General features: G+C 38.9%; 1 protein-coding gene across 1 annotated transcript in view; it reads left to right on the top strand.

Annotated features, from left to right (window-relative positions):
* The window catches only part of LOC108800116 (neural cell adhesion molecule 1-B-like), a gene marked incomplete at its 5' end in the record, with an annotated part of 28,045 nt that extends 3,420 nt beyond the window's left edge, over positions 1-24,625 (top strand). Inside the window, 4 exons of the mRNA XM_018572061.1 lie at positions 15,660-15,867; positions 16,371-16,487; positions 18,558-19,304; positions 23,374-24,625. Of these exons, the coding sequence (XP_018427563.1) occupies positions 15,660-15,867; positions 16,371-16,487; positions 18,558-19,304; positions 23,374-23,494 (1,193 nt within the window). The remainder of the gene's footprint in view (positions 1-15,659; positions 15,868-16,370; positions 16,488-18,557; positions 19,305-23,373) is intronic.
* Between the last annotated feature and the right edge of the window lie 1,622 nt (positions 24,626-26,247).

The raw sequence follows: 26,247 nt of genomic DNA, 5'->3' as shown, positions 1-26,247 counted from the left end.
AACCCCCCCCCCCCCCCCCCTCCCAGCATTTCAGAGCAAAACTCTGTAATAAGAAAGCGGAAATTAACAAAATATGCTATGTGAATGAGAAACATGTAACCAGTAAGAAATAGGTGTTATCCCAGTTTGGCTGCAGAAGTGGAAATACATTCATGTGGTGAATACAAAGTTTTTATGGATTGGTATATGCCTGTGTGTGAACCCTATTTGTCCAGAATATAAATGTGCATGTGCATATCCATTTGGTGTCATGCATATAATAAAATTGCTACATGTGCTTTACTTTAAGGACCATGTAGTTACTGTAGGCAAGAAGTAGGCGACCTCTGCACTCCAGCTGTGGTGAAACGATATATCTCAGCCTCTGGGAGTCATGCTTGTTACTGGTCTTGCAATGCATCATAGGATGTGTAGTTTCAGCACAGCTGGAGTGTGGAGGCTGTCTACCCCTGCTCCAGACCATTGACTTTGCAGGCATTGCAAGATATTGATTAGACAACTAATCAATCAACACGGAAAAGTATGTGTGCTGTGCAACATTGCATTCAAGTGTGAATGGGCCTTCAAGCTTAGAAGAAAAAGGATTAAAGTACACTTTCTTTTCAGTGATCTTGACATGGCGAAATGGTATTATTGGGGTGCACGAGGGTAGATGCATGTTAAAGATTTTAAGCTAAATTGCAGTCAATTATTTTTTGCTACTTTAAATGGAGAAGGCTTAGACTGTTTTTCAGGTTTTTGTTTCTGTTTTTGTCATTCTCATTTCCTGCCTCCCTGACATGAGAGGATGTGAACTCCCCCAAAAGTGACCCCATTGAGAGATTTTGTCTGACATCCTGTTCTAGTGACAGCTGTCAATGGCAGGACGTTCTTTAGGTTTCTATCCTGATGGTTGTCCTAACATTGGTTGTAACCCTTCCCCACTCTGCTACAAAATATGCTTATGTTACTGTCTTTGTCCCTAATGGAAACGCTTCCCTCTCTACCATACATTATTTAAAGGGAAATCTCCCAAAAGGGAGAAATAGATAATAATAACATCATAAGAGAGGTTCTATCCCTTGCCCACTCTGCTACAAATATGCATATTTTACTATCTAAGTCATTGGAAAGGTTTCCCTCAATTTGTATCTCAAATGCCATAAAGGAAAAAATAGGAAATCCCCATAAAGGAGAAACAGACAACAATATAGTCCTGGCAGAGCTAATAACCCTTCCCCACTCTGCTGAAAGCTAAAAATGTTTTTGGCTGCAGCTCTACATTTACGGGATCTTTACAGGAAGCCTCAATGCATGTGTATGACATGACAGTAGAGCCCAGCGATGGTCACATGCTGTTTATTTGAAATAACTTCATTGCTTTGTGCCTCAGTCTTCAAAGTTGTCTCTGCAGCTATGAATATGTATATCTGAATAAGTATATACTGTATTTGGGAGTGCTTAGAGAGACATGTTGTGGCATTAATATTTATTTTGTGTATATGTATTCTACTACTTTCATTTAGCCTCACTTTTGTGTAGAGGTATCTTAGGTGTTCTGAGCTGAATTGAAGATTCTAGCATAGAATACAAGGCCATATAATGTTCGATTGGAAAGGAGGCACAGATCAGTAGTCCAGCTGTATTGGTTTGTTTCAGAAGTTCTGAAGTATAAGGCAAGCAATCTGGCAACTCAGGTATTTGCCAGAAGGTCTGATATATGGGACATGCAATCTGTGTCTGCTAGAAAGGTATTGCTTGAGCACATTTGAGATAGCTTCTGGAATGTGCCAGCCTTAATCAGGTCTATGTTAGTAGAGGAAAATTTACCACAGCTGGTATACACCATCCCTAGTACATTACAGATTCTGCTTTTTGTATATTACAATATTATTTATCCTTGGTTCTTATAAATTTCAGCTAGATACAAACCCCAGTCTGCTTTGTAGGCCAGGTGTTGTGTATTTCCATTCTGTTAGCTAAGTTTAATATGCTTGCGTGTGGAGTTCCTTAATAATGTATAAATTAATATTCATGTTCAGTAAAGCAATGTAAAAAAAAAAAAAAAACTTGCAGCAAGTGATCTTTCAGTGATTTCAGCAAACTGTAATCTGGTTGGTCAATATGGAATACTTAATTTAGGCTTTTGTCCGTGTGCTGTTTTGATTGAAGTAATCCTTGGCAAAGGGGCATCAAAGCTATGTCATATTACACCTACAATATTGTACCCTGTTGTGTTGTGACACAATAGAGCTAGTATGTATCATTCAATCTGCATTAAGACAGGTATATTTGCAAGATATTACTGTATTTTCAGAAATCATGCTTTCCTTCTGTATTTTCAAGTGAGAATAACCATATTGTTTATATTCACTTCAGAACAAGAGAAAGAGTATCAAAACATATGTATTAGGGATGCACCGTTACCGATACTAGTATCGGTATCGGTGCCAATACCGAGTATTTTGGGGAGTACCCGTACTCCTCCAAATGCTCCTGATGCCTATACCGATACCAGAACTTCCGATATCAGGAAGCTGGGCAGCGAGTCATTACATGATGCCCGGCTTCCTGATTGGCTGGGGAGCCGGCTCCATGCTCACCTTACTAATTCATACGGAAGCTGGCCAATCACAAAGCGTGTGGCGAGTCATTAACTGGCTCCCTGATTGGCCAGACAGCCGCCTCCATGCTTCCTCATCACCCGGTGACGAGGTGGCATGGAGCCGGCTTCCTGGCCAACCAGGAAGCTAGGCGCCGTGTAGTGGCTTGCAACCTGGCTTCCTGATTGGTTGGGATGCTGGCCAATCGGGAAGCCAGGCAGCGAGTCATTACCCCCCTCCCGGCTTCCTGATTGGCCAGGAAGCCGGCTCCATGCTTCATCGTCACTTGGTGCTAATCGGGAAGCCAGGTGGCGAGTCAATACACGCCGCCCAGCTTCCCGGCTAATCAGAAAGCCAGGTGGGGAGTCATTACACGCCGCCCTTCTTCCTTAATGGGACTTCCAGTATCGCTATCTGGTATCAGCGTGTACCAAAAGAAAATATCGGTACTCGATACCAAAAAAATTGTATCGGTGCATGCCGAATATGTATGCAAAAAAGTATATAAAAGAAATACAATAAACATATATAATGGAGAAATCCATACAAAACTATTACATTAGTCCTAACTTCACATATGAAAGTGCAGTGTTAAGTGAATAGATCGTAAATCTTCATCAGAATGTGCTCCACACAAAGAAACTGTGCCTTCCATGAAAATAGTTCTGCTCCAATCACGTGTGTCACAACGCACTCAACAAAAATGGTGGACCATGTGTAACAAATGGTCAAGTAACGCTGTTTTATTAATTGGTCTCACTGTTATATAATTAATGATACACAGCCGCCAGGATCGTTCACAGTCCTTCACATAAGAGGTTTTCATTTACCATATACACTGAGTGGCCAGTTTATTATGACTACCTGATGTCTGAAGGCAAATTAGCTATAATTTTGCGCTGAAGTTGCTAGAGGGCCACACCATTATAAATAGGGAAGCAGGTTGTTTACCACAACAGTAGAAGTGATTTGTTTCTGAAGATATGGGTAAACAACACGATTTAACAGCCTTTGAACGTGGGATGATTGTTGGTGTGAGCCATGGAGCGAGTATCAGCAAAACAGCAGAATTCGTTAAATGTTCAAGAGGGGCTCATTGTTAAAGTGTTTAAAGACCGGACTGTCAGCCGAAAATCTGGGTCTGAATGTGCGAATTGTGGCCGTCAGCGACTAGTCAATGTTAGGGCAGAACGGAGAGTGGCAAGACTGGTACAAGACAACAGAAGGGCAACAGTGCAGTGTCAGATTCCTCGCATCTCCTTTCAACATCTCGTGGAGTCACGAGGCGGCCCAACTAAGTCATCTCGTGGAGTTATCTTGTTGCCCAACAAAGTACTAATGGGGTGGTCATAATAATCTGGCCACTCAGTGTATTATCGCCTCATCACTCAGTAGGAAGAAAAAATCCTTAATAACATTTATTAATACCAGATATAAAAACTCACATGAAAGGTGCAGCTGCACCGCACAATACACATAAAACAGACGCCTCCACTCAGCTCCCCACATAGACAGACTTTTTGAATACATATATTTTATATTTAAGTGGTTTAGTCACTTTAGCACCACCACTGTAATATAGGGATTTTTTGGTTGGGATAAGAGTGCAGATCTCTTTGGTTGATAGTATCTATATATAGGTTAAATCAGGCCCAATTATAAAAGTGTAAAGGAAAAACTTTTTCTTGTACTGTAATCTGGAAAAAGTAGGGTCCCCCTATCACCTTGTTATTCATGCTTGTGTACCTGCTGCTCTATTTGTTCTGCTGACCATTGTCACTGAGACAGAGAATGAGGAAAAATCCAATATTGTAGACCTGTCACCAGAACAAGAGATGAGGGAAAATCTCCCATTAGGGACAAATGGTTCATTTACAACTGTCTAAAATGGGAATTGGCCCTTACTTTGGCCCTCTTCTGTTATGTCTCTAGGACAGAAATTGAGCGGGGGAAAAAAAACAGAAACAGCAAAAAAACTTTTCTTATCCAAAATGAGAAAAACAAAAACATTTTTGTATACATACGCTGTAATCTGCATGGAACAATAAGTGTTGTATACTTTTAATGCTACTGAATATAGTTACAACCATGACATTGTTGAAGACTTATATTTTGTGGATAATAGACCATATCAGTTGTTTAGATATTGCTCTTGTGACCCCAGTGGAGTATCTGCACCCCAGGCCCATTACTTTCCTATTTACTTTGCTGATCATGCAACGTTTATGCCTTTCTTCCCCCACAGTGTAGAGTGTACCATGCCTCTGAGTGCCCCCTCTCCAATAACCCTTAATGTATACAGTTTACATTAAATTTAAGACAAATATGATGTGTGCATGGGGTGCTGGCAGTGCATAATCCATTGCAGAGCTGCACGGTAAACCTACAGACTGACACGTGAACATTTTCCCAATGCATACCCTGCATTTGGTCATGTGACACAAGATCACATGACCATGCATGGGCAATACATGGTAAACCATCTCTCCACCAACCTGTTATTGCCCTGCATAGATCTGAAAGTATTAGCTCAGACTTTCTCAATTGCCATACTACTGAATAAAAATGCTGTTCACGTCTAAAACATTGGTGTTTTTTCAATAGTATGTGATTAGGCTGTATTCTATTTTTGTGAGTATCAGCTCTCAGATATGTATGACCGCATTTGATTTTCACATTATTAATGCTAATTAAAGCTATGTCTTCCTATGCATTACCTTCTGATTATCATTAGGGCTGTGGAAATTAAAGATTAATTTCTCGATTAATCGTTAAACTTTTTGATTGTTTCAAATTATTTTGATCGCTAATGAAAACACTTACCTCTCCGCCAGCTTCCGTGAGTTCCATCGGCGATCTGGTGACATCACGGACATCGATGTCACTGGACTCCTCTCCCCTTCCCAAGTGGCACTGTCAGCTAATGAAGGGAAGGGGGGAGGAGTCCGGTGACGTTGATGTCCGTGACGGCTAACGAAGTGAAGGGGGAGGAGTCCGGTGACGTCGATGTCCGTGACGCCACCGGACTCCTACCCCCTTCGTTAGCCGACAGAGCCACTTGGGCCGGTGAGTTTGCCCAAGAAACTTTCTGCACGAGCGCCAGCCAAGGCATTGGCCTATACACATACAGCACAGCAATGAAGTAATAAAATGAACTAGGATCACAATAATCCAGCACGTTATTATTCTGAGTTGCCCCACTCAAGCGGCAGCCATATTGAGTGGGGCACGTGAGATTAATAACGTGCTGGATTAGTGTGATCCTAGTTCATTTTATTACTTCATTGCTGTGCTGTATGTGTATAGGCCAATGTAGTTAGATATGTATGTGCGTTATAATTAATCAAAATTAATCGATTTTTAAAAATGTCGATTAATCGAACACGAAAATTTTAATCATTACCAGCCCTAATTATCATGCATGAGTATTATTATACAGGATTTATTATACAGGATTTATATAGCGCCAACAGTTTGCGCAGCGCTTCACAATATAAGGAAGACATTACAATCACAATACAATTCAATACAAGATAGTAAAGAGGGCCCTGCCCTTGAGGGCTTATAATCTAAAAGGGAGGGAAATGATACATGAGGAGGTAGCTGTGTGGGGATGAATTGTCTGAGAACGTGATGGTTGAGCGGTTAGGTTGAGGTGGGATAGGCTTCCCTGAAGAGATGAGTCTTAAGGGATCGCCTAAAGGCAGTCGGAGTGGGAGACACACGGACAGGTTGGAGTAAAGAGTAGGTGCCAATGGCCTTCCAATGGACTTTGATATAGAGAACCGGTGCAGGAAAGATCCTGTGAACTTTAGTAATGTCATCAAATGTATAACAGGCCTTCCCTCACTCACATATATGATTCTTTCACTGTATTGTATGCAAGCAGTCATACCCCTCACTTTTTGTAGAATTGTTCCCTACTGGTTCTATAGACTATAAGAAATTGAGCCGATGGAGTATTTACAATGGTATTTACAAGAGTGGTGGAGCTACTTGCACCACAGATAGTGTACCTCCATGATGGTGTACTGTTCCATGATGTTTCATGTGTGTTCATAAACCTCAATAGAAGAAGTGCTAGCTTTTGGGCAAATACTATTTTTTGCATTTCCAAATATCACTTGGTCATATTGGGTTAGGCTTTTACTTACAGGTCTGTAGAAGTTCTTTTTTGGGAGAGTTTTTTTCACATACATATTTATGCTAATTGTAAGACTGTGTGTGAGGGAGTCGTTTGCAATTTTTGCACTGAAGTACTCCATTGCTTGGTGTGTCACCGAATAGGTGAAATAGCATTCACTTACAAACATTTGACCTTTTCACATAGTTTGTTTGTACACTTTTGTAAAATCTGTGAAATTTGCTGCCTTTTTACTGATAGTTCTTGCACTGGTGTCTTGCGCTTAATTTGTGAACAATACCTTTAATTTGCTGCTAACAGCTTCTGCTTCAGGGCTTGCCTCAGTAACTCTGCTATTTTTTAACAACTGCCATCTTTTAGTTTCATTTTTTTCTTGTTTGGCTATGCTGAGTTGACCTTTTTTGCTACATTTTCTTTGTATTTGTGACCTGTTCATTTTCTTATCTGTTTTCTCTCTTCTCTCTCTTTTTCTTTTTTTTTTTTCCTTCCTCTTGATCCCATGATTTCTCCCACCTCCTTCCTCTGTCCCCAAACTCTCCCTTGTTTGTGGTTTATGTCACTTCAACTGCCCCTGGACATCCATTCTTCTACATGCACCAAAATTTCGCCAACAACCACTTTCCTGGACTCATTACATCAGCAGCCAATACTGGGAGCTGTACTGTGTCATCTACCTCTGCAGCTTTGCTCGCCTTATTAGTGACTGTACTCTTCTCGTAGACTTTTTCTTCTGCTCTTGCAGATGTTTCTCTCTGCCAGAGAGAAATGATCATCAAAGCAACCCTACACCATGTGTCTGATTTTTATTTTTATTTTAGAGGATTTTGGAATATGATTTAACACATACTGCCCTTCTATGGAGGAAATATTTATTTAATTAACGGTGGCCACACTACATTGTGAAATATATGTTGGCTTAGTGGCCAGGGGAAATAAGTAAGGAATTCAAGCAACTGACAACCTTGGCTTTGCCAAATAAATGGCTAATTTTGGGGGTAATTAACAAAGTGGTGTTTTGAAACTGGGAACATACCTTAAAGGCATGTTTAATTCTTATTTTAAAAATGTAAATCCCTGTCTTTTCAACAGCAAAGGCTCTGAAATCAGGCTATTATACTTCTATTAGGTAATATCTGCTCTGGTGGCTTGGAACATTCCATGCCTTTCTCTTGTAGGTACATTGCCAGCTACTGTATATCTAGCTTTCTGAACTTGTGAAACAGGGAACTATTATAAAAAAAAGTATAGCACCCACCAAGGTTACCCAGTATTTACCTCTGTCTAAGAGGGCTAGCTACTGCTGATCACTCTGGATCCACAAGCATAGACTAGTTAGTGCAACAGATGTTTATGAGGGAAACCCAGCTAGGAAATGAAAGGAATGTTTTTGTATTGTCGTTGCAAGTGTAAAAACTTTTTAATGTACCACATTTTTGGGCGGGAGCCCTATTCATAAAAAAGGTAACTAAACTATCAGTGACGCATATGATGCAGTATAAGCAAAATTGCTAGTTTCAACGCTGTACATGCTCAACAAGCAGATTATTAGGTTTACATTAAATACAGTATTAAAATAAACCATAATATTAGCAAATTATATTTGTATTGAACATTAAGTAATGTGATGTTAAGTTAGGTAATCATCTAACACTTCTACTGCCCCTTTGAGTTAGAATATGTAGAGCTATCAAAGTGGCTAAATCAAATGCTTTCTGCTGTCCTTTAATTATAAGAGGCAAAATAATCTTGCTAGGTGTAACTGCAGCTAAAATATGGTTGTGGAGCTTGCATTTGCCCCTTGTATACATTGTCCATTGACTATAGGACTGTTAGAGCAGTATTTGACATGATTCATCAGCCTATAAAGACAGATGCGTGAGTGTCTGAATGGAAATTAACATTGATATTCTTAAGTGAAATTCAGAAATCATGGTAAATAGATGAATTTGCTTTGAATAAGAAAGTAGATATGAAATAGGAGCTGCTTAAGTTTGCTGTAGATATCTTAATAGTAATATTATGTTCCTGCCTTACAATAATATCTGATTAACATTTATAGCAAAGTATTTAAATTGGAACTTCAGTTGACATAAAAAAACATGCTGGAAACACCAGAGACTTTTATAAGATTTGCATTCAAGTTTGTGTCCCAGTTGAAGATGATGTTTCTCACACCCTGCCCCAGTGAAAGGGATCTGAATAATGAGAAGGAAGGGGGTATCCACAGTGGGCAGTAAAAGCCTAAAAAATATTCTACCCCTCCTGTAGTCTATCCAAAAACATGGACTCACACTTACATAAGCAACATTCTAATTTAATGAGGAAAAAAATACAGTTACCCGTTACTAATATACTGTAAAAGTCCCATTCCGAGCACTATGATTTTATTCACAATTAATTACAGTTTGCATAGCCTTTGATTGGGATAAAGTAAACTAGGAAATGTGATTATATACTGTACATCAGAGAACCAATATTGTATTAACCATTATATGATACATATTATTCCAAAATCTACACCGATGTAGCTATTTTGTGGGCAGTGTTAGTATTATTTGAAGGTCATTCTATTAATTTCTTACAAATGTTTGCCCTTATGGAGGCATAGTGGCCTGTTATTTAGTAAAAACATGAGTCTTGGTTAAAGGTCTCAGGTTTTAAATAACTTATCCTGCAAACTGATCCACCATTGTAAGTCAAATGGTTTCAGTCCCACTCGTGTCTTTCTGTTGGGTATCATGGATTCCCATTAGGTATCAAGGATTCCCACTAGAACTTAATAGTTCCAAAATTATAAAAAAAAGGAGCTGGATATGAACTTGACCTGGAAACTCCTAAAAGGGCATATTGGGAGAGTAGGAAGGTGGAGGTAAGTGTTATTTGCACATCACTCATTTCACTCAAATCTGCAGAGTGGAGTGCTAAACAATGTGATGTATGGATTGTTTTCTAACTTGTACTTTGTATGTCAGGACAAAATAGCAAAAAAAATATATATAAATATTTATATATACTTCCTCATGTTTTATCTATTTAAAACCCTGCAGGTACAGCAAAATACCTGTTCTGCTAGAAATGCACTTTGCTCCTAATGTTCTCCTCTTTGTCCTGAACATCTTATGCTAACTAATGAATTCCTCCCACCTTCCTCATCTCCACAACATAGGGACTAATTGTTCTGTAATCAAAAATTTAAACTAGGAGGCAAAATCAAGAGTTTGCACTTAATTAGCAGATATAACAAAACAATTTCAACAGTATTTTTAACAGCCCCAAAGGGAGTGAATAAGCAAAGTTAATTGTTAGGATTTACGTACACTTTAATAAAATGTACTTTAGGTGTACTGTACTTTAGTTGTACTATTTCTAAGTATTCTAAGGGTTACATCTAGCCCCAAAAAGTGCCAACTGTTATGCTTCTTTTTGTATTTATTGTAGGTATGTATACACAATTTCTAAGATTCTTTCTTTGCTTTATTAAAAAAATTAACTTTAACACGCTTAAAGGATCAACGGGTTGGAAAGAGGAAAAACATTTGAAATATTTAAAATTAGTGGTGCAGTTCTCTTTTGTCCATTGTTATAATATACGACAGAAATTCTACAAAGAACAACTGGTGGTTAAAGCACTTATCATTTCTGGCTCTTAAAGCACATTTTAAATATATTCACCTGCAAATGCAAGTTCAGATATGCTTCAATTTGTTTTCTGGTAATTGTGTATACCATTTACTCCAATTGTTGCAAGTTATAGCATCAGATATTTCTTTAGATATGACTAAACTATTAGATGAGGACTGTTTTGGTCTTTCATAGCCCCTTGAACAAAACATACATGTGTTTATGAGTGGCAAATACCAGGTTATTTTCAAGGGAGCAGAAGGATCTAAGAATTTCAACACTATGCCCAGCTGACTTTTTGAATGTAAAGAAAAGTATCTTTTTTGTTACAGTTGCTATTGTTAAGAGTTTCACTAAGATTAATAAATTAGGACAATATAATGAGGAAAACTTAAAGCCCACCAAACATCATTGAAAAGATTTAAAATTACTTCAGTTCATGTTTTGCCTTTTCTTCTAAGAACATTTGCGGGAAATCCTTTTAAGGAATTATATTTTTAACAGTCCTATTTACACTACTAGGCATACAGTTTTGTAAATACAATATAAATGTAAACACACACACAAAGGGGGCAATGTATTAGCATGTTGGACACCTTTTAATTGAGGCTGCTTTGATTTCGCTTAAAGCTCACCACAAACAAAATGCATTCCTTCCCTTACATATCATGGCTAAATCAATTCTCCTGCTTGTCGAAAGGACCTGACTGTAAGTGATTTTTTTTTAAAGAGGAATGAAAGGAGCATGTGTGTACAAAACATTTAAAGATGCAAAAGCCATATACTTATATCATGTACAGTTGATTTCACTGGTGGAGAATTTCCTATTAATAAAATTCTAGAAAAAATATGTTTTTGTTTTGAGTCTTTTTGGGAGATGGTTAGAAAGGTGGGTGTTGCAAATTGGCTATATAAATAAATTAAGCACCTCTGTGATCTAGAATAAAATGCAATTTGGAGGATAAGGCAAAGGGTGTATTTATGAGAAAGGCACTGGTGAAATTTGCCCAGTGAAGAAAATCTGTCAATTCAACCAAGATTCAAAGGCATTTTGTCCAGCAATTTCTGGCTGTACTCCTTCCCTGTATTGTATGACATTCGCTGGGCGGATCCTTTTAGTTTTAATCTTGCCCGGTCGAATCTTTATAGTAGTAGCTATTTTTCACCTTTGGATAAATCTGTGTGGAAATCTTGTCGAATACCAGGAATGTCCTTTTGTTCATTTGCCAAAATTCATTTTGTGGTTTACACACTGCTGGTTTATACACTGGCCATAATTTATACACGCCTAATTCCAAATATAGGTAGTGAAGTAACGGGAAGTTCCCTTGATGTCCATGCCCATATTTGGATTTAGGACAAATATGGGCAATGATGTGAGGATGACTCCTCACCCTGAGTTCCCTGGACACTAAAAACGGTACCAGTGGTGGAAACTTCTGCAGTGCTTAAACACTATTTGAGCAGTGAAAAAAGGGGGACCCATGCCCTCCTACCTCTGACCTATCATTCCTAGAGCTGACAGCGTGAGACATCTGTGGATATCACTTGAACCTGCAAAGGTAAAATTAATATAACGTATTCTTTTGCATGGTGTGCTTATTCACATTTTTTCTCAGACCTATGCATCAGTGGACATATCAGTCTGAGGGACCCCTAAAACCAGTTTATCAGGGAGTCAGCAACCACCTATTTGTACCTGCATTTTTATTTTTCTGGAAAATAAAATGAACAAAGAAATTCACCATGGAAGTGCTAAACCTGTGTTTTTTAATCAACTTTTTATTATTAATTATTAAGTACATTCAATTACACAAAAACATTTACACAAAAACAAGTAAACAAAAATTTACTTATACCATCAAAAACCCACCCAAGCCCTGAAAAAATAAAAAGATTGAACCATTATCCCAACCTCATGTATATTACAGAGGGGATATTCCCTATAATAATATTTAGCAAGCCCCATTGAGTGAATTCTGTATATATATATATATCTCTATATATATATATAGAGATATATATATATATATATAAACAAATTTCATTTTAATTTTATTTTTTTCACTTAATTTTATTGCTATCACACAGGAGCTAACAATCCCCTGTGTGATAGCATTTGGAGGTGACAGGTCATCTTTTATGAGATTAGTAAGTGTTAGCACAGCACTATAGGTGTTTTAACCTCCCTGGCGGTATTCCCGAGTCTGGCTCGGGGTTAACTTCCAGTACCAGGAGCTGTAACCCCGAGCCAGACTCGGGAATGCAGAGAAAAGTGACACTTACCTTGTCCCTGCGAGCCCGCGGTGTCCTCTGATGTACGCAGCCGGCCGATGCCGGAATCTGAGTTTTACTTTCGTCTTCGGGGGCGTCACAGCGGGGGGCGGAGCCGGCGGGAAATTCAAAAGTGAAAAATTACATTTACACAGAATACAATGCAATCTGCTATAATTACACTTATGTATCAAACTATTTCACTTCAATTTTGTCTCTAGAGCTTTGTCCAGTGCCCTGCCTGCACTTTCGCTGTTCTTTCTGCCTGGAAACTTGTTAACGTCCATGGCATCCAAAAAGCGTCCCTTTAGGTCAAAAGCGGTTTTAGACCAGGTAGAAAACAGCGATCGTAAATTAGAATCACTTGCAGAATTGAGTGATAGCGATTCGTTGGGAAATTCGTCATCAAACACTGAAAGTCACTTATCACACTCCAGGAGTCACTTATCACACTCCAGGAGCCACTTTGTGATTGAGTTGCAGCTGTACATTAGTAGGGTGTTACCATACAGAGTTTATGTCACAAAGTATAGGTAATATGTATATAGTTTTATATGTCGTTTTAACTGAGGTGATGGTAGCTTGTTGGGAAATACAGTTGTTTACTATGCCATCAGAAAGTATGTATGTAGTAAGTGTGTCTCTGGACAGGGTACTGGATTGTTATTTCTACAGCAGAGACAGACTGGGGACAGACTGTGTTTGCCATTTCTGCCACCTCTTAACCTTTAGCAGTCAATGATGAATACGCACAGTAATATTTGAATCACTGGAGCATTCAGAGAAATGTTTGAGTATGGTCGCAGAGGAGGACAGAAGCTGTGTGGTTCATGTGTAGCAAGGAATAAAATAATCATGACACTGCAGCAATAATAGTATTATATTATAATGTTCTAAACTATCTACCAGCATCTATGAATTATGGGTATATATTTTTTTTTTGTTGCCACTAAACATCCAGGTTGGTTCTGCCAATGTTGTGATTTTGGTACTGTGTAGGTCAGTGTGCAAAGCATTAGCTTCAAAAGCAAGCCTGCTGTATAACATACAAATCAAATGCCTTCACATTATTTCAAAAGGCTTCATAAAATCAGATCAAAAGAAAAAATGTCTATGGAAATGAAACCGAAGTTCAAAACTGTTAGGAAGAAATACTGTAAAAGACAACATAAAGAGCAAATGGCTCCAAACAAAGCAAAAGGAAACAGCGAAAGATACAAACGTTATACAGCCTGAAGACATGAAGCTTTTTCAAGTGTTGGATTTCAATAAAGGCTACTAAAACATTTCAGATTATGCCTGTTGGTTGCATAGGTGTTTTTTGAGTAGTTGCCTCAGATTGGTAAGGTGTGCTCCTGACGGCTCCTCAGTCTAGGCCAGGGGTAGGCAACCTTGGCACTCCAGCTGTGCCAAAACTACAAATTCCAACATGTATCTGCCTCTGGGAGTTATGTCTGTGGCTGTCAGAGCCTTGCAATGCCTCATGGGACTTGTAGTTCCACAACAGCTGAAGTGTCAAGGTTGCCTACCCCTGGTCTAGGCTGATATGCCAATCTATCATCAAGTAGGCCATTTGAATCATTTAAAACTAAAGCCCTGCCTAAGGGAAGGTGCCACTAGGTGTATGCTATAACGTTTATATGCCACAATTTATTTATGTGCACCTCGCTGATTCAGTTTCATTTGGCTACTGGGGGCTTGACTTTAGGGGTGAGCCCCACCCAAATAACATGCACTCGAGGTGAGAATTACATTCTTAATGCACATGAAGCAGGCTGATGTTTGAGACTGGATAGTCAGGTTCTTTATAATAAAGTTTTACTAAAACAAGAAGGTACACAGGGGACGTTTTTTCTAGGTAATAAAGGTAACATAGGACATTGTGTGAAGCTTGCTTTTAGGTAGGCCTTTTACTTTTTTTTAAAATGTTAATATTTAGTATTGTCTGTGAAAGTTCTCATTCATCCAGGTCAAGGTATATCTGTAAAAAAAAAAAAAAAATCAAGGTATTTTTATTGAAGACATTTTGCTGGTCATCTGACTAGCTTTCTCAATTGTCATGCTGAATTGAGAAAGCTAGTCGGATGACCAGTGAAACGTCTTCTAGAAAAATACAGCAAGAGTCCAGTCGCCTTGATTTATTTTTTACAGATTTATTTACTATTGTTCATGACCTTTACTTTCTATAGTTTAGGATGGCTGAAAGCTTTGATTTAACTCATCCTGATATATTGTAACATGACCTTACTGTGGACTGTTTACTCATGCATAGCTGCATCTACACGCTTTTATAGATGCATTTAGCTGCATAAAATCCAATAGATATTTTGATGAATGAGGTGCACCAATATCGTTAAATATCTCGTAGCTTACACATTTTATATAGAAGGTTATTTTGGGCCTTTGTCGACAAGCTTTGGATTTGGGTTGATGGCTTAAGCTTGAGACGCTTCTGACATAATTCCGAATTTAAGTGTATTTGACTTGCAGTTGACCTCTTTCTGACCTGCTTTCAGTAAGTTTTGCGTTCCCAAATACTTGTAAGGGAATGCAAAACCCATGTAATGTGAACAAAAGCCCTATAGACTCAGGCCCTAGATTATGGGCAGGAGGGGTTTTTTGTTTGTTTTTCTCTATCTACAGAAAATAATGCTATGAAGAAGCCAGGCCATATGGGTGGGACTGCCTGTATAGCAGAATAGATGGCCCTGTATTACAGTTGAAGTGGATAAGTTTAGGTATTTGTGTCCCATGTTGCATTGCAGTGCTTGCACAGAATTTGATCTGTTTGTAAAATGTACAATCTAATCAAGTTACTTTAGGTAATGTTACTTTAGGTAGGTTAATACTTTCAGTGACAGGTACTGAACCTTGGAATGTAATAATTCTGCTCCATTTATTTTTTTTATCCTGTATCATGATACATAAAATATCATGTACTATGTATGACTGCATTTTTGGAGAGTAAGATTATCCTTAATATTGTAACCTTAATTTTCCACATCTAATTATTTTTTTGGCTTTTCTTTTTTTTAAAGCTTCTACAAGCACCAGTCCTGGACTGAGTATGGGAGCCATTGCGGGTATCCTTATTGTCGTCTTTGTTCTTCTCTTGGTGGTTGTTGATGTGACCTGCTACTTCCTGAACAAATGTGGTCTGTTCATGTGTATTGCTGTCAATTTCTGTGGAAAGGCTGGGCCAGGAGCCAAGGGCAAGGACATTGAAGAGGGAAAGGCAGCTTTTTCGTAAGTTACACTTTATTATAAAACAAAAAGTGAAGCAATAGTGAACCAATTGTTTAACAAAAATAGTTTCAGGTATTGATTGGTATATGATTTTTCACATGGGTGTAGTCTTTGTAGTCATTTTCATGTTTTCAATTTAAAGTGGGCATACTCAATACTCAAATGTTTATAATTATATATATTAAAAGTTATATGCTTACCTTGGTGGGACCAGGATCATAAAGCTTCCTAGCATGCCCACTTTATTTTCAGAGCACCTTTCCATTCTCAAAACCTGGGTACTCTATTATGAAATATCTACCATGACTTTCATGATCAACCTACCGCCCCTCACATGTTCCTGTTGGCCATTGAGGCCACCCATCATATGTAATGGCCAATAGGAAAGCAGACTGAATAATTTAAAGTTATTAATTTTATAAGTTTTTAGATATCAAAAGAAATTAGTATCCCTATAGACCTACAGATGTGGATAATTATAATTTAATATGATTTGTACACAGAAAAGATGAGTCTAAAGAGCCCATTGTTGAGGTACGAACAGAAGAGGACAGAACACCAAACCATGATGGTAGCAACCAGACAGAACCCAATGAGACCACTCCATTAACGGAGCCTGAGTAAGTGTGATCATTTAAATTGTATATTTTTTTATGTATGCTGAACAACATTACTGTGAATGGAAAAGGGAAAAAATATTGCAGTTTTATATATTTTCAGTTGTAAGAAACGATTTTCTGATATACAGAGGTCTTTCACCAAAAAGAAACAGCACTTTCATTTAAGCAAGGACAGGCTACTTCATGCTTGTCAAATCAACTAACCAACCAAAAAAGTATTTATTTTTTCTAAACTTTTGTAAACTTAGGAGCCTACAGCACATAGCTGTGAAAATGTGCAGTTTATCTTAATTTTATTTGGGCAAAACATATGATTCAGTGAGCAAATTGATTATTAGTATTTGTTTTGGAATATTTATTATTAACATTTATAGAAATGGTGGCAGCATGGCTAAATAACCTTTAAAGGAGAACTATGAGGTGAGTGCTTTTCACTCACCTCATAGTTCTAGCCGACCTGTGACAGTGAGACTGTCACAGGTCTGCTCAGTAGATCGGGAAGTGAGCAAACACATACCGGCGTTCGCTCACTTCTCGATCCTGTCACGACCCTCTGCTGTGACAGGGGAGTGGCTGGATTCCCCCCTCCCTGCTCCGATCCACCAGCACTGACTGGCGGAACGGACGGGGAGGGGGCAGGTACAGCTGGCTCTGCCTCTAGATAGGCAATGCCAGCTGTCACTAACGCAGCTGGGCGGATCCAGACATAATTGTCGGGATCCGCTTCAGCTGCGGCGTCTGTAGCTCACGGTATACTGCGGCATCTCAGTATACCGCGAGCTGTAGCTCGTGGTATACTGAGCTTAGGGTGACGGGAGGATGCTAGTTTGTGTCCTCCTGTTAACCTAAGGAGAACTATAAGGGAAAAGCCTTAACCCCATAGTTCTCCTTTAAGCACACATATTGGGAGTTAAGCGTTTGAATTGTCAGTTGTTAAGCACAACTTTACAAATAAAATAAACCAGTCTGGAGATGTTGACAAGATGGTAACATTGAATACATGCTGGGAAATATCCTAAATACAAAATTGCCTTTAAGCTGTGATTTATTTCAAAGCGGGTTAAAGAAAAAAAAAACATACACAATCATTTTGTATTCACTAAATTTAAATTGATATTAAGCCATGATAGGACAATATCTGAGGGCTTGGCTTCACTGGCAGTTTTAATTGCTTACCCCTGAGTGATTAAACCACCAACTGGAAATGTATTCATTAGCATTATCTTGATTTTTATGAATTGCCAAGTGTTTAAATCACTCAGTAGCAAGTAACTAAAGATGTCCACATAGGTTAGCCTTCAGGGGTCTAGTTATCAATGTTTTCACTCAAAATTCCCACAACTTTTATGCCAAGATTCACTCATTCTCACCACAGTAGTATTAAACTCTCAATCCTTGTTACAAAAATGATTAAACAAATATACATTGCCCAGCAAAGTATTTTCTTTTACTTTTTGCCCAAACACTTAGTCATCATGTTTCCACACAGCTGTCTCCAAGTCTTTAAGTGGGGCCTCCTGAACTTCCTGTTGAGTCAAAAAGCCAAAGCGCAGTTTTCAACAGCTGTCCATCTGTTAGCCTGGAGATGGGACAAGGGAGGCCTATTGCCGTTAGTAAATCAACCCCTGGCTCTATAATATATTTGTCATACTGAAATTTTTGACAAACAAACTATTCAACAGTCAGGTTAAAGCGTGTAAAGACACAGCATTTCAAGTGTTCTTATTTAACCTGTATAGGATAAACTCTATCACTTAAGAGATAAGCTCTTTTTGGAATGAGATAACCATGCCTTTCAAAAAAAATATGATGAGTAGAAGACCCTCTGCACTGCTATACTAACCCCAATATATAGCTATATATTTCTTTTCCATCCTTTCTTTGTCCACTATGGTATTAACAACTGTTTACTTGTCTTAATTCAGTAAATAGCCCAACGTTACCCTTCCTCTGTGTAAACCAATGTGCTTGTGTGTATTACTTTGTTGCTGTCGCTCGTTTCCTTCATTGTCTGTTCTCTCTTTCTCTCTCTCTTCCCTCTCTCTTTCTTTGCCCCTATGCTTCTCGCAGGCATCCAGCTGACACCACAGCCACTGTTGAGGATATGCTGCCATCCGTTACCACCGTCACAACTAATTCTGACACTATTACTGAAACCTTTGCAACTGCACAAAATAGTCCCACAAGTGAGACCACCACTCTCACCTCTAGCACAGCCCCACCACCCACATCTGCACCTGACTCAAACTCAGTTCAGTCCAGTCAGGCAACTCCTTCTAAAACAGAGGCATCTTCAGCCTCCTCACCTCCTGCTGCAGCTTCTCCAAAAGTCGCACCTTTAGTAGACCTTAGTGATACCCCATCTACTAACAACCCATCTACTGCTGTAGCCAGCCAAGGGGGAGTCTTGAATCCTACTGCTGCAACCACTGCAGTTGAGGCTCCCAAAGCAGTTACCAGGCCTTCAGCTCCCGTTCCACCAAGTACTACTAGCCCCCCAGCTACTCCTGAAAAAGGCAAGCAGGAACCATCAGGTACCAAAAGCCCAGAAAAAGAAACGGCACAGACCAGCACAGTGAAAAGTCCAACGGAGGCTACCAAGAATGAGGCAGCTTCTGTCAGCAACACGAACCCCTCCCAGGGTGAGGACTTTCAAATTGATGGGGGGACCTTCAAGACTCCAGAAATTGACCTTGCAAAGGATGTTTTTGCAGCTCTTGGAACTTCTTCTTCTGCCGCTGTGGCTAGTGGGAAAGCTCCTGAGCTGGCTTCTTCCACTGCAGACACCACTGTACCGCCTGCTTCATCAAAGGCCGAGTATGGCATCTCTTAATCCTGTGTGTTGGTTGCGTCTTGTGTTGTCACTTGTTAGTGTTGTGAAGTGTTTTAATTTGTAGTTGTCTTGTGCAAAGGTACCCATAGACAAAAAGTAGCTAGTCTGGCCGATAATTATTGGATTGGGACAAAATATATACCCATGGACTACCAGGATCTGAGCAGGCATCCCTAAACAGACTGATCTCAGGTATTGATTTTCCTGGGTGATCATGAAAAGTGATGTCTGCACAGAGCATACACATGTTTGGCTGGTCGGATTGACAATCACATCTTCCAGACACTATCTTATGTCCTTTGATACCTTAACACCATTTGTTTAACTAACATACTTTACTCTAGATAGATAGATTGCTTTTCTGACAAAGACCCATCAGTATTGTTAAGGTGCTTTGAAATATTTTTGACTTAATTGTTTAATGAATACTTTACCAAACATAAATGAAAAAATGTACCTTAGAGTGTATTTCCACTTTTACAGTTGTCACGATTAGGGCACTGGAGCACCAGGAAATGTAAACTCTGGGTTTTGTGGAGCAGTATATAGTGACTGAATTAGGAATGGGCAGGGATACAGGTCTCTGAAGATGCAGGGACAGTGTGACCGCACAAGAAATGCAGGTGTGAGTCGCAGGATCTAAGGAGCCTCCTGGTCTTCCCCAGAGCCCCTGATGGTGTAGATGTTGAGCTGCAGGGCAGCTCCCAGGTTGCGGCTCTCTGACACACCCATGCAGGCACAGTGCCAGCGGGCACTCAGGGACAGAACACGGGGTGCATACAGGATACAAGATACAGAAAACAGGCACTAGATGGAAGACACAGTAAACATGCGTGACACAGGGAGCAGGTAACAGGAGGGAACACACAACAGGTGTACCCACAGAGCAAAGAGAAACACAGGAACAGCAGAGGGAAACGCACAAGAGAAAGGAGGGAGGTGCACAATAGTTCAGAGCACACTGACCACAGGGAGCAGGAGCCGGAGGCAACCACAAGCAGATCAGGAAACAATGCTGTGGAGGGAACACGCAGCCACAGCAAAAAAAAGGGGTACACGGACAGAAAACAGGAAATGAGAAAATGCAGCAGGAAGGGAATACCAAAACCAACAAGAGCAAACAAAGACACAAAATGGAAGGTATACTCAAGCGGCAATACCACAGAAAACAGAGAGGTCCGGCTACTAGCATGGAAACACGTTGCTCGAACGCTAAAGCATAGGTGCACAAGCCTTTTAACACCTAGGTTCAGGGCGGACTGACAGGAAACCGAGCAGCTCGGACAGGAGGCAAAACCAGGCGCCGGATCAATGTACAAGGAACCGTATTTGTTATTTGTTCCCATTCACACAGCATAACAAAACATCATTTAAAAAAAATATCTCTTACTGTTTGTTGCAGCAGGCAAGATGTCCAAATACAGGTTTTTCTGAGCACCTTCACAGTGATCTGTCCTTATAGAAAGACTTAGGACTGAAACATAAGGATTAACGGAATTACCATACAATGCAGTAGCCACTGTTGTAATCATTTAACCCTTTGTTAGGACAGGCAGTGTTCAGATCTACTTTAAAAATTATAATGAACAACACCCTCACCTCTCAGCACCCCTTCTAACATTACAAAGAAAGAGAAGCAAGTATCAAGTTTAACACATATGAAGCCAGAAAACCCTAGCCCAAATAAAGCAATTTAAATTGCAAGAAGCATTTTTTTTTTAATCTTATGCTATGTGAATGGGAGTATGGAACACATGTAAATGTGTTATCCTAATTTGGCTGCAAAAGTGGAAATACACTTTGCCAACTGCAGTCAGCACTATAAAACTACCCTATTGAACCAAGCATGACTGATTACATTCAATTATACATTTTTGTGCCACTTAACTTTTCCACCATTTAAGCTTTGCAGTTGTGTTATAAAAGTCACATCATATACTTCAACCCTTCCGCTGCCAGGCCCTGTGCTTCACTTTTAACCTCAGCTGGTTAGACCATTTTTTCACCTTTATTGTAATTCTCAACTGCAGTTTTCAGAGTTTGTAAAACAAACCCCAAACCATACATTTTCTGAAAGCATAGAACTGGTAGAATGAAAAGATAGTGCTACTAATTTTGTAGGTCTTGCAAAAGATGTACAAATGTTTATCAAATCAATATTTTTGATAAAAATTCACTAAAATTATTATCAGTGCACACAAAAAAAACACAATTTATAAGGTTCCTTCTAAGTCTAAAATATAAAACTGTATTGGGTTTGCTATGTGCTGCCACACAGTTGAATTAATGCTTTTTTAGAAAGGAAAAAAAAGAACGGAAAAATAAAGCACCGCAACGTGTTCTAAGGACGCGCCACAAGATATGTGGTGTGACAGTTGTGCAAATGTTTATCAAATCAATATTTTTTTAATGAAAATATACTAAAATCATTATCACAGAGCATAACTTTAATATTTGTTTACATATATACTACCATCAGGGGGCTTTGGGGAACTATCACAGTTCTAAACAGAACCCCGATATTTCTCTTTTGAAATAGAAAAAGAGATTGAGAACACTCACTGAACAGGAAGGACTCAGTATGGAGGCTTTCTGTTTCCTTACAAACTGATGAGATGGTATACATTTAATATCTCCCAGTTATGAATTGATTGGAAGTGACCTATGCAGAGCACTTTTAGCCCATTCATAAACTGAGGAGATAGTAGGTGTTTACAATGTCCCCAGTCATGAATGCACAGGAAGAGTGCCTTCTGCAAATTCATAACTGGGGAGATAGTATACACTTACTGTACCCTCAGTTATAAAAAAAACACTGGATTGATCACTACTGATCACTCTGGTGTTTAAGTAAGCGCTCCACCCCCTCCCGCCTGTCACTGGAGAGTAACTGCCACTATCTCCTCCCCACAGCTCTCTCCTCCCTGCTGGACGCTGGCTGCATGCTCTGACTGTCACCCTTGAGTCTCTGCTGATACAGGCAGGGGAGACAAGTGGGGATCATAGGGGAAACAGGAGGACATGCAGGGGACAGATTTAAAGCACCCAGCGGGAAGGATAAAGCATCAGATCAGCATGGGTGGCAGGGAGGGGGTTTGTTTAGAATGGAGAGTTGTCATCAGCAGTTTGTCAGCCACTGATGACAGCGATTTATTTACACAAATGAGTCAGAGGGACCCTCCTATTATAAGTTTTTGGACTCTGAAGCATGCTGAGTTGGCCTGCTGGGAAACCTTTTATTCTGCCATGTGCCTTAGGTCAGTGGCGGGGAAAGGGTTAAAGCAATAAAAACCACACAATAAAATATCTACCCAAGAAAAGGGAGATGAAACATCTGCGCATCTATAAACATTGTGTTGGGTTACAGCATATACAGTATGACTACCTTGGTGAAGTGATGCTTGTGCTGCCTTCCAACTCTTTTCCTCTCCTCAAGACAAGTTTTGGCAACATTACACAAGTGGGACATTTCTGTGTCTCATAATGACAATTGAATTTGGTGGGATTAAGCTGTTTTTGGCCACAGTATGACTTACATGGTGCACAGATTATATAAACAATATCAATATTTTCTAATATTAGTATTGATATAGTGTACAAGAATTGACTTGTGTTGTCCACAACAATTATACCATTCCTTAAATGCTACTGTGACAGGCTACCTAATCCTAGAAATAACCCGATACATTGGTTTTCCTTTCAGGCCATTGATCAAGAGGTTCAGGGTCACATACAAAACCATTCTCACAAATGACAAACATCTGTAATCCTATCAGTGTTATTGCAAATCTGGTTGTAAAGAGCCTCTAGGTTGTCGTTTTTCAAATTTTCTGTACATAAAACATTTGTTTTAGGAAAAATATACTGACATACATGCAAAAAATATGAATTGTGATTTATTGCTGATAATGTGTATGTATGTATGTATGTATGTATGTATGTATGTATGTGTAGCTGAAAAAGCTTTGGGTTTCTTTATGTGTTTGGTATATGCTGGGTATCATCTGCTGTTCTGTGTCTTTCTAACACAGTCTCATTATGGTCTATTTCCAGGAAGGCCCCTGTAGAAGAAAACTCTAAGCCAGAGGAATCAGACAGCAAGAGCACCCCAGCAGAAGTGAAAACAGTCCCCAATGAGGCCACTCAAACAAATGCGAGCGAGAGTAAAGCATGATTTGTCCTCGGGGTAGGGAAGTGTTACGTGGGAAGGGAAAAGTGAATACTAAAAAATAATGTCTGAAGAGCCTCATGCTAGCCATTTACAGAGTGAGGTACATACACACAAACACTTCATCATTCCTCTCCAATCTTGGCCTTTGTTGTTATTATTATTTTTGTTTTGTTGAGTTTTTCTTTCAATAAAATAAAACCTGTATGTTTTTGTGAGATTGTAGAAAGGATTCACCTCTTGTGTATATGCTTTTATGAACAAAGTCAAGTGGTAAAGTGTTGATATGAGATATTCCATGCAATGCCCCCCAAAAATAGCATTCCCCTTTTATTTATCATGTGGCAAAGGAGAGGCGTAGACAGTTCAGAACATTGCTCATAGCTGTTTGTTGACTTGAGACGTCACACGTGACTTTCAGCAACCAGGCAGAATCTAAGTGTTCTCAAAATAAATACACTAAGCAAAATGTCAATGTATGTTTTGCCCAGAACATTTGAGCTGTAGAAAATTGTTTTACTTGCATGGCTGCCAATGAGAGGATTTAGTTGATACATCTGACCACTGTATAGGCAAATAAAAATTGGAAAAGAGAGAAAGAAATCTGTGTGTCTTATAAGTCAGCCATCTGTTTTATTAGGAACAATACAGGATATGAATGAAAATATGTTTGATGGCATTATTGTCTGTTGTTTATCCCTTTTGTTGCTCTTTCCGTAATGGCTATCCTAAATGCACTCGATCTTGTACCAAGTCAACACAACATGGGTTTTGTCCAACAGAAAGCATCTTTATTTTATACTGGAATTACAACTTTAATGCAGGAGATTTCTGCAGAACCATCCATTGGCTAAGATCATCTCATGAGCAAACTGGAGTGAGAGACAATTAAAAAAGACTTTTGGTATGTTTAGATTAAACAGGTGTTGTTGATGTGACTGGTGCACTGTTAGGCAAGTGGATACATTGCTTTTTTCTCAGTCCAGCCAAAGTGATGAACAATTGAATATACAATGAATGTTGTCCTGAGTTTATGAAGAGCACTCTGAGATCCATTTAGCTAGATAAAACACTGGTTTTGGAAAAACATAGCCTGACAATATCACTTTGAATTACACACTTTACTATTAAAAACAGGAAAAAAAAACCCTAAATGTGTGGTTCTTGATACAGCTATCATTTAACCCAACCAGTGTTTAGAATTTCTTTCAACTTTTTGTCTTACTACAATATGGCAGTGCTTTCATCACATACATCTACTGTATGAATGTCTTATAATAAACCTCTGGCCTTTATATGGGCTGTCAGATGTCACAGCACACTCAGAACATCTCAGTAACCCCACAATACGTAGACAGCCTCTTGCATAAAAGTATCTAAAGGAAGAACAGTTTTCTATTTTCCATAGCAACCAGTAAGATATTGCTACGTATTTTATTTTTTCAAAAGAAGAATATTATTGGCTCTGATGGGTAACAAAAACTGTTCTTCATTAACAAACTTTCATGTATGAGGCCCATAGTTTTTGTAGATACACTTAAGCTTGTGGTGTTGGTAAATATGACACAACTTCTTTATGTAGATAATAATGGCAGATGTGCAATTTCCATAGACATTCTAGAACACTTGATGATCCCCTCAATCATAGTATATCTAAATTAAAGTATCTACTGTCAAAATAGAATACCCTGTGTAGAACAGTTTGCACCTCTGTAATATTTCCATGACAACCCTCACATAAAGTTGATATGGTATGAAGTCAGTCATTTTTTGTTGTTTTTGGCGTATGGCCTGTGAATGAACATGACACTGGTGACCTTAGTGTCATGTGATGTCACTGAGTTATTTGATACTCAAGCCTTAGCATTGTTTCTCACAAACTGACAACCTGCATTTTTGTAAATATTAGTTCATCTTCAAAATGGCTGCTTCAATCACATGAACCTATAGGCCCACTTTATTATTGTAAGGTATCAAATGGAGATTAGCCTTTAATTTTTTTTTTTGCAGGCATTGGCTTGTGGGAAACTTAGATGTATTGTATGAATGTGGGCCACACTGGTCACACTTAAATGTCCATCTTCACACTGCACTGCTTCCAGCTGGGGATCTATAAATGTTTGTTTCCTTATGTAGGATGCCAAATGTATATTTTTTTGCTCTTACTTTTCGTATGTATTTTTTTTTCCAGGTTTACAATCATTTTCTTTCTCATTCATGTGCTTCTTTCACAACAATTTGTTTAACTGAATTTCTCAATAGACACAGATATCTAAATATGATATAGTAGATTACTAGCATGCATTCTTTGCAATGAGATGTTTTGAGGGGAAAATGAATGTTTACAATTGACTCGTCCTATTTCATTTCACAATTGGGTTGTTATTTTGACTTCATAGTTAAATGCCAAGCATCATTAACTCACCCTTCATTTTATAGGGATTTATTGTTGTAGCATCTCTTAAGCATACTTTAGATCACCATGGATGCAAATTAATGTTTTACATACCCCCTCAATAAATAAAGATAGTTGCGTGGTTTATTAAAAAATTATGTGAGCTATAAGTGGTGTACTTAAGCTAGAACATGTACCACAGAGGTAGAGACCTGAAATATTCTCACCATGAAGGGTATTCTTACACTAGAATACCAGAAATAACAGAACTATAGCTTGATTACACAGGTAAATGTTACTGTTCATAGCAGTCAGTCAAATGCATGCTTTCATTTCCTGCCATGAAATTATGGGTCTTCTAATC

This window comes from Nanorana parkeri, unplaced genomic scaffold (assembly GCF_000935625.1).
Source record: "Nanorana parkeri isolate BGI_ZX_2015 unplaced genomic scaffold, ASM93562v1 scaffold1922, whole genome shotgun sequence".
NCBI lineage: Eukaryota > Metazoa > Chordata > Amphibia > Anura > Dicroglossidae > Nanorana > Nanorana parkeri.
Note: the sequence above shows the minus strand (reverse complement) of the source record. Positions and strands in the feature narration are given on the sequence as shown.